This window comes from Cynocephalus volans, chromosome 10 (assembly GCF_027409185.1).
Source record: "Cynocephalus volans isolate mCynVol1 chromosome 10, mCynVol1.pri, whole genome shotgun sequence".
NCBI classification, from domain to species: domain Eukaryota; kingdom Metazoa; phylum Chordata; class Mammalia; order Dermoptera; family Cynocephalidae; genus Cynocephalus; species Cynocephalus volans.
The window spans coordinates 54,864,734-54,877,420 of record NC_084469.1 but is presented as its reverse complement, the minus strand read 5'-3'; the positions used below and the strand labels follow the sequence as shown (position 1 = coordinate 54,877,420).

The 12,687-nt window shown below is 39.9% G+C and overlaps 1 protein-coding gene and 1 long non-coding RNA gene across 5 annotated transcripts in view; one reads left to right on the top strand and one right to left on the bottom strand.

Annotated features, from left to right (window-relative positions):
* Positions 1-12,687, bottom strand: part of ZNF568 (zinc finger protein 568) — an 88,158-nt gene that overhangs the window by 15,035 nt on the left and 60,436 nt on the right. For all 4 annotated transcript variants that reach the window (XM_063111851.1, XM_063111852.1, XM_063111850.1 and 1 more), the window contains exon 6: positions 8,956-9,002. In XM_063111851.1, the coding sequence (XP_062967921.1) occupies positions 8,956-9,002 (47 nt within the window). The remainder of the gene's footprint in view (positions 1-8,955; positions 9,003-12,687) is intronic.
* Positions 9,879-11,356, top strand: LOC134388672 (uncharacterized). Its single transcript, XR_010024643.1, has 3 exons — positions 9,879-10,412; positions 10,495-10,566; positions 10,721-11,356. It is a non-coding gene; the product is annotated as an uncharacterized LOC134388672 (long non-coding RNA).

Sequence of the window (12,687 nt, the reverse complement as noted above, 5' to 3'; positions counted from 1 at the left end):
CTAATCACCTTTTCAGGTCACCACAAATTCTTAAACAGACTTCATTTTTAATGGCTGTATAACATCCCATTTTATGTATTCAATGTCCTTATTTTGGGGGCAGTAGGTTGGAGAAGTTCTCTAAGGTTCTTTTGTATGTAGTTCAGAGAGTCATTATTTCTCAATAATTTACACATCTGGCTAAATTATTCCTGTTACCAGAAACTGTCCCTAACTATACTCTCCTTGTCCCCGAGCTATAAGAACTGTAGAAAAACCCAGACTCACAACAGTGTGACCCAAGGAGAGCACACATTTTACATGTTCAAAAGGGACCTACTTACTGGTATCCATCTGGCAAGACTCTTTGGGAATATCCCATAACTCCATATACTCAATCTATAATATCATCAGTCCTAAAAACCTCAGAAAGCTTGAGATATTAGCACATACTAAGACTGCAACAAATCAACATCAATTCCCTTCTTGTCTTATAAACCCAAGTTTGCAATATGTGATCACACTTAACCACATACTTCCACTTCATCAAATCACAGCTCTAAGAAGGGAGGTATAAAATTTCCAGCAAGGGTCTGTTTTCTCACTCCATTGGTATTCTTGGTGGTAGGATATGCTCTTAAGAAATGCTAAGTGTTTGCTGATGAAGACCTAAAAATTCATTGGAGAACAAAGGGACCCTTAAGGGATGGCAGCCTTTGGTAGCATTGCTGACTGGAACGGGAAGATCTGGTGAAGAAGTTCCTAAGGGGTGCAGGGAGGCAGAAAGTTTCAGGAAAAAAGAAATCTGTTCAAATATTCCAAAATGAGAAGAATGCACTTAATGAAGCAGATGAGAAATACTAACTCATGTAGATAATGGCTTTTAGTATTAAAAAATTTCTATCCTGAGAATGAATTCCTCCTACCCTCCCATTACTGCTTTTGGCGCGCGTGCGCGCGCGTGCACACGCACACACACACACACACACACACACTCTCTCTCTCTCTCTGTTTCTCTAAGAGATTTGAGGGAGAATGAACAAACTTTTGCCTCTTTGAACCCCAGGGAATTGAAACATAGCATAATGGATGTAGAAGAAACAACTGCCCCACTGTCAGGAGCTGATCTGAACCCAGAGGGCCCACTCTGACGGGTCCTGGGAAGACCTTTTTTCTACCACCTGGAAGACACTGAGCCCCTCAATAATTGAAGGCATTTTGAAAACCTGACAGGGCCCTCAGGACCATAAGTACAGGACATCTGAGCAGGCCCAGCACTGGAGAAAGGTTTCTGCAACAGAGGCCTCTAGTAATTCCTCCCCAGGAATTGACTCCATGCATCAGCTACCTCCCTATCTTTGTTCCCATATCCCAGAACTGGGTTCCTCAGAACTGAAACCAAAACTTCTTTCCACAAAGGCCCTGTCCAGAACCACCAATACTGAGCCAGACCTCACCACCAGGATCAGCAGGTCCTGAGCAGCCTCAGCAGAACTCAACTACCTGGATGCATGTTGCAGTGGCTTTACGTGAAACCACAGCTCACAGAATCCCTGCATATCCTGGTTCCAAACCAAGATCGTCCAAGGCTTTTCTGTCTTACATTCCCTCTTGTTACTACCCCCAGCCTTACTACTGATAGTGCAGTGTTCACTGCATCTCAACTACAATTATTGTGCTTCAAGCATTGTAAGTTTCTGGTGACTTATATGTATTAATCCTCACGAAAAGCCCATGAATCCTAATTCAAAGGAAACTTTAGCTTGGAGAATTGAAGTCATTTACTCAAATTTGCAGTTAGTTAGCAGTGGCACTGCTGGGTTCTGCATTTAGATTTCTCCAAGTGTGCAGCTGGTTGTCTTCTACTTCTGGCTCTTGCTGATGTAGCCAGGGATTCCCTGATCCTTTGAATGAAACCTCAGCTGGGCCCTGCACTTAGGGAAGAAGAAAATGTTTGGTCTGCTCTGTGTCACTGCAGAGCAGAAACAGGAAGAGAGAAGCAGCTATGCCAAAAAAGTTCTTTTACCCAAAAATACCAATCAAAATTCCCCTTGACTCTGGTTCTGTGTGAGCACTGGGAACAGATAATTCTGATCCAGTATCTTCCTTAAACAGCTTAGAGTAAGGGAGACAAAAAATAGAGACAATCACAGGACATCAGGCTTTGTGGGAGACTAGATACCATGACCAAATCACCAGCTGAAAAATAACGGACTGAATATTGAAAATATTTTGGAACACAATGATGAGCTGACAAAAAAGGAAAGTAGTCTTCAGAGACTAAAACTAAGTCAAAATGGGAATCGAGAGGGGTATGCCAAGCCACTGAAGTTTATTTTGGACAGAGAATGTCTGCTGAGCTAAGATACCCATGAACTTTGACATTCAGGATCTTAAGGAGCAGGGTGAGAGGAGACCAAGTCTACAGCTGGCCAAGATGGGAGTCTATTTGGTTCTACACTGCACAGACCTGGGACCCCTGGGACCACACTCCCAGAGTAAGGGAAAACTAGAAGTAGCACTCCCATTCTTGTGGGCCACAAGTAAAATTGCTTGACTTGAACCTTGGCAGCTGGTGGAAGGGAAACATTTTCTCCTGAGGAAATGTAATCAAAAACCAGCCCTCACACAGGTCTTCAGCTCACATTTACACTACTGGGTGGATCTAAAAAACATGCCATCTATGAATTTACTTTAAGAAGGTTCTTTCCGGTTTGGCAGTGCTCCTGGTAGAAGCAAACACAGATCTGCCCTACAGGAACAGCCTCAACCAAGCCTCAAGAATCCATGGGTAGAATTCCAAGGGAAATGATCTAAGAGTCAAAAATTAAATAGCACTAAATACCACTGAACTTTAAAATGATTGACTGTATATAATGTGAATTTTGCCTAAATAAAAACTTTAATTTAATTTAAAAAATTAAAATGAAACAGGCAAAGAGGCATAGTTCCTTGAACAAAGAGTCATGAAAATCAGTCATGTAATTGTTTCAACTTTTCATAATATTTGAAAATTTCCATAATAAAATGTTGGTGTGGGGGTGAGAAATCATACCTCCAAAGATTAATATATTACATAGATAATGCCAAAGAATATAAAACAGGCATATTACATGTCTTCTAAAAAGAGGTAAGGTAGTACAAAACAAAACTTCACAAAAATGACAGGTAGATTTAAAAGAAAAAAAATCAATATTTGTAGAACAAAAACCATAATATTTGAATCATACAATGGCTGGAATAAATATCTCTCAAGATACAAATTATTGGACTGAAAGATGTACAAAAAAGAGATTAGGATTAAGAAGAACTCCATCAAGAATGACTAACTAGAATTCTAGAAGGAAAAAGGAGAAAGAATTGAGAAAAAGGCAATATTTGAAGGCATAAAAGCTAAGAAATTTTCAGAACTGGAAAAAAAAGCATTATTCAGATTCAGGAAGCCCGATAAGTGACAGAATAAATAAAAAGAAATCCATACCTAGAAAAAACCATGCCCAAACTGCAGAGCACTAAATACAGAGAGAATATGATAAAAGCCATTTGGGATTAAAGACAGATTATCTACAAAAGAACAACAGTCTGATTGACAGATGATAATTCAATAATAACAATGTAAATCAGAAGACAATAGAAAACCTCTGTGCTGAGAGAAAATTATCTTTCACAAATGAGGGCAAATAAAGACATTTTCAAGAAACCAAAAACAGAGAAAAATTCACTGAAGTATGTACTTCCATCTAAAGGAAAATGATCACAGATGAAGGATTTGAGATGTAAGCAAGAATGGCAAACAAAGTGGTAATTACATGGATAATCTAAGTTAACATTCAATGTATAAAAAAAATAAAAATATATTATGGGTTAAAAAAAATAATGGAAGGAAATTACCTGACAACAATGTCAGTAAGTTGTTTGATCAATTAGAATATCCTAGAGTTCCTTGCCCTATTCAGCAAGAGCATAAAGATATTCTTCAGTCTTGACATTGCTAAATCAATAAAGTGTGTTAAAACTTCTAGGTAACCACTAAATAAATACAAATATTTATAACTTTCAAACTCACATAGAGTAAAATATAAAGTATAAAAAAGGTAGACTAAAAGGCACAAAAATGGTATTTTCAATTGTATCAGTAATTAAACCATTGTAAATAAATACTCTCATTAAAAGACAAAGTTGGTCAAAGTTTTCAAAACCAAGCCCTGCTATATGCTATTTACAAGAGACACATCTGAAACACAAATATTCAGAGAGACTAGAAGTAAAAGTTAAAAAAGATAACTTGTATGCATACCTAATAAACAATACATATATATTATATACACATACATAAACATAAGTATAAACTTATGACAAATAGACAAACCCTAATCATAATGGAGATTTTAACACAACAATTGAAATAACTGATACAACAGACAAAAAGTCAGTAAAAAGACAATATTTAAATAACAAAATTAATAATCTTGACCTAATGCCTGTATATAGAACAATACACCTAATTCTAATAACATTTTTCTCAGTCATACACGGAGGATTTAGAAACTGACCATACTGGGCCTAACACAAGAGAAAAACATTTTGCATGAGTACATTCTAAGAAAAAGATGCACAGTAACAGGACTGCCTATCATGGTGGGGGTGGTAAATGGAACAGATGACAAGGAATAGACAAATAATCAGAAGAAGAAAACTGCCTTGCTAACACCAATGATAACAACATGCCATGAAGTGAAGATTGTGATTAATTCAACACCACATGTGAAGCCTCCCCAACCCTACCATGGGAAAAAGAAAAAAGAAAGGAACACTCTTTGACATATTTTATGAGGCTAGACCAGAGGTCAGTAATCTTTCTCTGTACAGGGCCACGTAGTAAATATTTAGGCTCTGTGGGACACACCATGTCTTTTGCAACTCCTCAACTCTGTCATTGCAGCACAGAAGCAGCCATAGGCATTACATAAACAAATGAGTGTGGCAAAGCTCCAATGAAGCTTTATTTATGGACACTGAAACCTGAACTTCATATAATTTTTGTGTGTCATAAAATACAATTATTCTTTTGATTTTTTTCCCCAACCATTTAAAAATGTAGAAAACATTCTTGGCTAGCAGGCCAGGGCCAAAGTTTGCTGACCCCTGACATAGAGTAACTTGTACAAAGATATTACGAAGAATTAAAATTATAGGCCAATCTTATACATGCCACAAATATAAAATTCTAAATAAATTATTAGCAAACTGAATCCAGTAATATGTAAAAAAAAAAAAAAGAAAAAAAAAATCCTAATATAACATGGCCAAGTTAGGTTTTTCCCAAAAAAAAAAGGTATATATGATATTAGAAATCAATTAAAGTTATTAGTTACATTACCTCTATGATCATCTTAGGAGATGTAGAAAGGCATTACAAAAAAATATAATATTGGTTCGTGATAAAAACTGAAGAGCAAATTAGGAATAAAAAGCAATGTTCCTAATCTGAAAAAGGACATCTACAAAAAGATAACAGCAAGCGTTATAAGTGGATGTAAAATGTCAAAAGTATCTCTTCTAAAACTGGAATAAGACAAGGGTGCCCATATTCACCACTCGATACAGTTCTGGGAGGTGGAGCCAGTGCACTAAGTCAAGAATTAGAACTAAATAAGAGTTGAAAAAAGAAGGAAAAAAATCAACATTTACAGATAATACAATGATTTACAGACAAAAAGTGTCCTTATTCATCTAGTTAGGTAAACTCAAATCCAAAAGAATCTATAAGATGTTAGGATAAATGAGAGTTCAGTAAGTTGGATGGACATAAAATCAACATCTAAAAATCAAGTGCATGTCTATATACCAGAAACAATGAGAAATTCTATTTAAAGATGAACGCCCTTTAAGAAAAACGCAAAGTATAAAAAGACCTAGGGATAAAATTAACAAAAGATGTATGAATCTAATTATAAAATTTTATTGAAAACCATTACACAAGACCCAAATAAGCCACTTAGAGACCAAAAATCAAACATAAAGCTGTCGGATTAAGAAATGTGATTTTAGTGCAGGAAAGCACAACCAGGAGACTGATTCAGGCTTCATAGACACTGGTTCTTGAGCTGGGTCCAGTACAACCCAGAGAAAGGGGTGGTGAGGGATAAGTGCCCCTCTTGTGTTTCTTGGGCAATGGAGGCAAGAGATAGCACTGTGCATTCTGGGAACTGTTAGTATAGTTCAACATGACTAGAGGGGAGTCAGAGAGGGAGAAGAGAGAGATGAGGCTGAAAAGAAGGGTCAGAATCTTGCTATAGGAAATGAGAAAAGAGTGGCTTACTTAGGTTGAGGGGAATGTGGAAAGTTTCATGTAACATGTTCAAAATTAATTGGGACTCAAAAACGGAATAGAATTCCAATGAGCAGAAAACAGACTGAACAGCATTCCAGGTAGACTGAACAGCAGAAGTTGGAGGTAGTGAGGGAGACTAATTGCATCCTGCATGTCTGTGGAGCAGACAGTGAACGGGGGTAACTGGGGGTTCTGAGAAAAGAGTAGAGAAAAGGGATATTGAAGAAGTCCACATCCACCAGGACAGAAATGTCTTCAGTGATGTGTCATCCCTGCCACGAATAAACACATCATCCTTACAAATTTAGAACTAGACTTGGTGCTTAGTAAATACAGAATATGCTTTTTAGTAAATATACAATGAATGTGAAAGAGTTAGAGCTTTATCCTGAAAGTAATAGGGACTCACTGAACAAAAATAAAGGATATATATGACTGGACTTTTTACAGTTAAGGAGTAAAAGTGGAGCCAGAGAGCCCAGTTAGGAGGAGATCAATGCACTATTTCTGCAGGTCTGATATGGCACAAGACAGTAGAGTGAGGCCACAGGGCAAGAACTTGAGGAGCAGAAATGGGAAAGAAGCAGTGAGATAAGGCAATTCACTGGATGTTGGGGAGACCAGGAGGTAGGAGTTGGTAGACCCCCAGGTTGTCAGTGTAAGTGCACATTCAAGTGAATTTCCATTATCATCAGATTCCCCAAATCGTGTAGACCACATTATACAAAGAAAATTAAAAGGAAGCCCATGGTCACAGAACTAGTAAATGGCAGAAATCAGCTAAGATTTTACCCATATCACAGTGCATTGCCTCCCACTAATACAGACAAAAGGTAATCACTACTTTGAGGAGAGTAGGAAATAGAGGGAGAAATGAACAGTCAGGGGTTGAAGGGCAAGGGAAGCTGAAGCTCCCTCCCCCAACAGTGTGCAGAGAGTGGCTAGGGAGGGCGTGAGATTGTCAGGAAGGTTCTGGCCTGGATGGAAATGTGAAGACAAACTCAAAAAGTTCTCCCAAAACTCTGAAGAATAGTCATAGACAAAGAAGAAATAGATTTATCCAGAACAGAAACAATATTTCTTTAGTCTTTAGAGTGAAAGAAATCCTTGAGAACTGACTAGCCAGAATTAATAAAGGAAATGCCACATCTGGGCACATGCAGGAAAAATCCCTAAATTTCACATCCTACAAATACCATACCATTCTTTAAAACTGTTTACTCCAAAGTCTCAGAAAAATATTCTAAATAAACACTCCAAATTAGCAATTTTATAGTCAACATTCTCTGGTCTTATCTCACACCAGATAGAGTATCTTAAAGATTAGATTGTTTGGATAAAAGAAAAAAGTACTTTAGGAAAATATGAGTGACTTTCTACTTCTGTGGTATGGAAGATCTGGCATGACATAAGGAGAAGAAAATTTAAGGAAGGAGTTGATTTATCTGAATACATTTTTGAAAATTCTCAATCTAAAAACACACAATAGATTGTGAAAAAATATTTCTAAAATAACATATAAATGACAAAGAGAAAATATGCTTAATGTATAAACTGTGGTTTAAAATAAACCAAAAAAGATAGCATTCTTTGACAAGCAGGCAAAATAAATCAATAGTCAATATAGAAATTCCAGCTCTACCATTTAATAACTGTAATTTGGGGGCAAGTGACTTGACTTAAATCCTATCCCCTCATTTGTTAACTTATAATAATACACTATTTCATCAAACCCAAGATGTCACTGATTGTAAAGCCACATTACTTTATAAAGCCACATTATACACCAGGAGAGAAAAAAAACGCCATCAATGAAACTATGACTTGCCACGAATTGTAAAACCCATCCTGATTTCAAAGACGTTGAAATGTGAAGAAAAAAAAAATGCATCACAGAATTAATTAAATATAGTCATACCTGTGTCACAGGGTTGTTATGTGGATTAAACAAGATCACATATGTAAAGAACTTCGAATTATCAGTGGTTCAAAGTGAGCATGCTCAATAAATTAGTTGTTTCTATTAGTAGCATAATCCCACTCTGAAAACAAAATAACACACCCACACATATGTGTAGACAAAATAATCTGAAAATATTAATAGTGATTGTCTCTGGATGGGGGAGATCATAGGTGACTTAAACTTTCTTAATAACTTTCTAAAGTTTTGCAATTTTTGCAAGGATCCTATATTACTTTCATGATTAGAAAGAGGGCAATTAGGTTATTTCTATCTTGGGGAAAAAATATCTGGAGCTGAAGACAGCAGGCAGGCATTCCAAGCTGTTATAATATGTAAGCAAAACGGCTATTGCATGTTACCCTGGAGGGGACAAAAAGAAATTAATAAGACTGAAGTGAGTAACCTTATTCTGTTCTTCAACTTCCCTGTCAAATTACTACAGCATGTTTACTGCCCAGACTGTTCCGAAAATGAACAAAATCCAGAAAAGTGGAAAATTCTAGATTAGATGAAATCAGTGCGCAAAGCGCACAAACCTGGGGCTGGTTTAGGAAAAGTGCTCCATAACATCGTTTTCCTTTTCTCTTCTTCCTCTAAATCACTAATGTAATCTTTTGGATAGAGTCCTAAAATAGGATAGCGTCCTGAAACCCAAAAGAAAGTGGCAAATGCAACTCACCTCCGCCATGACTTTAGATGCACAGCAGTTCCTTCCTCTTCTGGGTTCTTAGAGGAAGAAAAAAGTGGAAAAGGGTTAAGAAATCATGAGACGACAGTCCCTTCCTGGAGCCCAGAGAGGCTAAGTCTGAACAAATCCGTGCCCCCATCCCAGGCACTGAGAAGGAGGCCAAAGAAGCTTGCAACTCCACCATCCCTCTCCCATAACCATAAAAAACAGCAGGCGACCTTAGGGGCCCAGACAGAAGTACTGGGATAGACACCCAGACTGTAGCCTTTTTCTTCCTTAAGAGCCTGACTTGGGGTATTTTCAAGCCCAGCATCTTACACTGAGCCCAAGTCTACGGTGTAAGTGGATCCACCCGCCAAGGGCCCATACTCCTATCCTTTAGGCTGGGGACGTCTCTATGGGCCTCCAGCCCAGATCCCCGGTGCCTACAGGGTGAAAAAACAGAGAAGGGGAAATACGAGGGTACTTCAGGCAGTTCGTGTACAAATGGAATTAAAAGATAATACAAATCTTTCCATGAACTTTTTGAAGTACCCTTGTAGTGGGGCCTCCTCAGCTCTAAGTTCTAGAACCGTGCCCCGCTCCGTCTCCCTCCAAGATAACCCTGGGGGAATATCATTCACTAATCTGGAGACTGAGTGGCGACAGCTGCGTCCGTTCTGGCTGGGCCAAAATGCAATAGGAGCTACAAAGGCTCACAACGCAGTAGACGCCCAGGACCTATCCGCCTGCAGACCCTGGCAGACCAAGAAAGTACAAAGAGGGCGCCCCACCCCCTCCCAGCTCTCCCAAAGGCAGAGTCGACGACGCGGCCACATGGGGCGCGCGCACGCACACACACACACACACACACACACACACACAGCCATACAAGAGTCCCGCTCAGAGCGGGCCCCACCACGGTCCCGCAGGCACTGATCGCCGAGCACCGGACGCCGGGCGCAAGATCCACGTCCAGGGAGTATGGCACGGACTTTTTGCCCAGGCAAAACACAGCTGCTATACATCCTCAACTTCCAAATACTCCCTCCCGCTCCAGCGCCATCCTCAAATCACACCCACCCCATGCAGGGGCGCGGCCCGGATACTGCTTTTTACCTAGCGGGGACTAGAAACCTCGACACTTCGATGGCACGGCCCCGACACCCCCCACCCGGCCCAATCGCACTGCCTCGGCGTCCTTTATTTACGAAGAGCGGGCACGCAGCCCGGACAACCCATAAGTTGCTTTTATTTAAAACTCCACAGAGACCCCAGCCTTGCCAGAACTCCTCACCGTCTACTTCTTCGGAGTCCCTGCACTCCGGTCTGGTCGAGTTCGTCCCAAACCAGGGAGCTATGCCGGCCCACACGTCCCCACTCTTTGCGTCCCAACTCCAGCCAACTCACCACCCTCCAGCCAACTTCTGCAGGAAGAGGGACACGGGCCGCGGAGCACTCTGGGAAAGGTAGTCGGGAGATGGGGGGTGGGGAGTGGGGTGGGGAGGGAGGGAGCGGGCCTGGGTCCGCACAACAAACGTTTCTGCCTAGCGTCGCTTCCTGTTCCAAGCCTTCAGTGAAACCCAGTCGCGCCAGAGAATCCTCCTAGGAGACAAGCCGAGGGTAGGTAGCCGCAGATGGGTAGTAAGAAGTTGTGGGTCCGTGCTGGATTCTGGGGAACAAAGCTCCAAATCGGGGAAGGGGAGGGACGGCCCGCGTCCAGGACGTCCCGAGGCCGCTAAATTAACCTGGCCCCAACAGTTCTCATCCCAAACAGGGGTTGGCTAGAAGCCTCGAAGAACTGCAGTTACAATCCGGAGAGCACACCGACCAGAGTTCTCCCTACAAGGAGCCGCGCTCTGAGCATGGGATCGGGAGAGGATGACTCCCTGCCACGCCACGAATTAGTTTTCCCGGACCTGGGAGTTTCAGTCCTTGGGGCTACAATACCGATAGAGCTGGGTGCCCACGTTTGGGCTGGGAATTCATTTCCCAGACCTGGGCACTGCGGGGAAGTGCGGTCTGCGGTCGGAAAGCAGTGATGCCGCAGCCAGGTCCTCGGGCCGGGCCCCGACACGCCTGGTAGGGGCTGGGCCCGCCCGTGGAGGCGTCTGGGAAATGTAGTGCGGGACTAGCGGGCTGGGGATGCGGTTGAGCAGACTGAAGGGGGGCAGTCTTGGGCGCAGGATAGGGGAAAAGGGATTGGAGGAGATCGAACCCTGAGTCCGGAGTGGAAATAATGGAATACAAATTTAGTGGGTTACAATGTCATTATTTTAAGATTAAGTTGCAGAGGGATATTTAATGACAGAAATACAGTATGTTCCAGAAATACTTAATGGAAAAAGTGTTACTAAACTCTCTCTCTATACACCATGTAATGCTGTTTTCAAAATTTCTATGAATAAACAGAAAAACAGGCACTTGGGTACTATGTAAAGTTACACTAACATTTGTTAGCAGTAGTTGATTATAGGATTTGTAATTATGAGTGATTTTTTTTTTCTTTTCAGTTTGGGTATTCCCTTATATTTTGGCTATTATAATTTGCTTTGTGTGAAACATTACTTATTGAATTTTGCTCAGGAAAAAGTAAGTATAGACTTTGAAATTGATACATTAGAAAAAAAATAATAGACCAGATTTTCTAAATTCACAATTTGTTTCTAAAAGATAAATGAAACACAAGCCTGATAAACAATAACAAAAGAAAACAAAAGTTAAAATAAAGACAGTAGAAATGCAAAAGATTAAACCACTGACCCAGAGTTTAAAAGAATGTTGTGATTGTTAGGTGCAACTCTATAACCACGGTAGAGGAAACTGCAGGTTTCCTCGTAAAATTTAACTAATTTCTACTAATAAGTAGAACACTTGAACAGAATAATAAGACCTAAAAATATCTTAAAATATGTACTATTAAAAAGGCACCACACCCACATGGTTATAGCTGAGTTTTAGCTAACTTTTGAACTAATAATGATTATTCAATTTATTTATATACAGTTTATTTATGCTCTCTAATGAATTTTATCTAACTAGTATAAAACCTAATAAAGACAGGGAAAAAAAGTATTAATTAGTTTCATTTGTAATTACAGATATGAAAATTCCAAATACAAAGCTGATTTTAATAATGTATATAAAATATATACAATAGATTATGTTAAAAGATTTCCTAACATTCGAAGAACATTAAGAAATCTAATGACAAAATGCATTGTATGAACAAATTAAAGGAGAAAAAAGAAGTTCATACATCCAATGATGCCAATAAAATGACGTGGAAGACAGAATAATGCCCCTGGTCCCCCAAGATGTCCAAGTCCTAATCCCTAAAATATGTGAATGTGTTTTCTTACATAGCAAGAGACACTTTGCAGATAGGCTTCATTTAAGGATCTTTTGAGATGGGAAGATTATCCTGGATTATTTTAGTAGGCCCAACAAGGGTCCTTATAAGAGGAAGGAAGGAGGGTCAGAGTAAGAGAGAAGATATAATAACAGAAGCAGAAGGTAGAATGATGTGCTTTGAAGGTAAAGGAAGGGGCCATGAGCAAAGGAATGCAGGCAGCTTCTAGAAGGTGGAAAAGGCAAGGGAACACATTATCCCCTACAGACTACAAAAGAAACACGGCTCTACTGACACCTTCATTTTAGCCCACATGAACGATTTCTGACTTCTGACCCCAGTCTCTGCATAAGGAAACCTTTTCTCAGAATGGAGATAGGATGGAATGACCT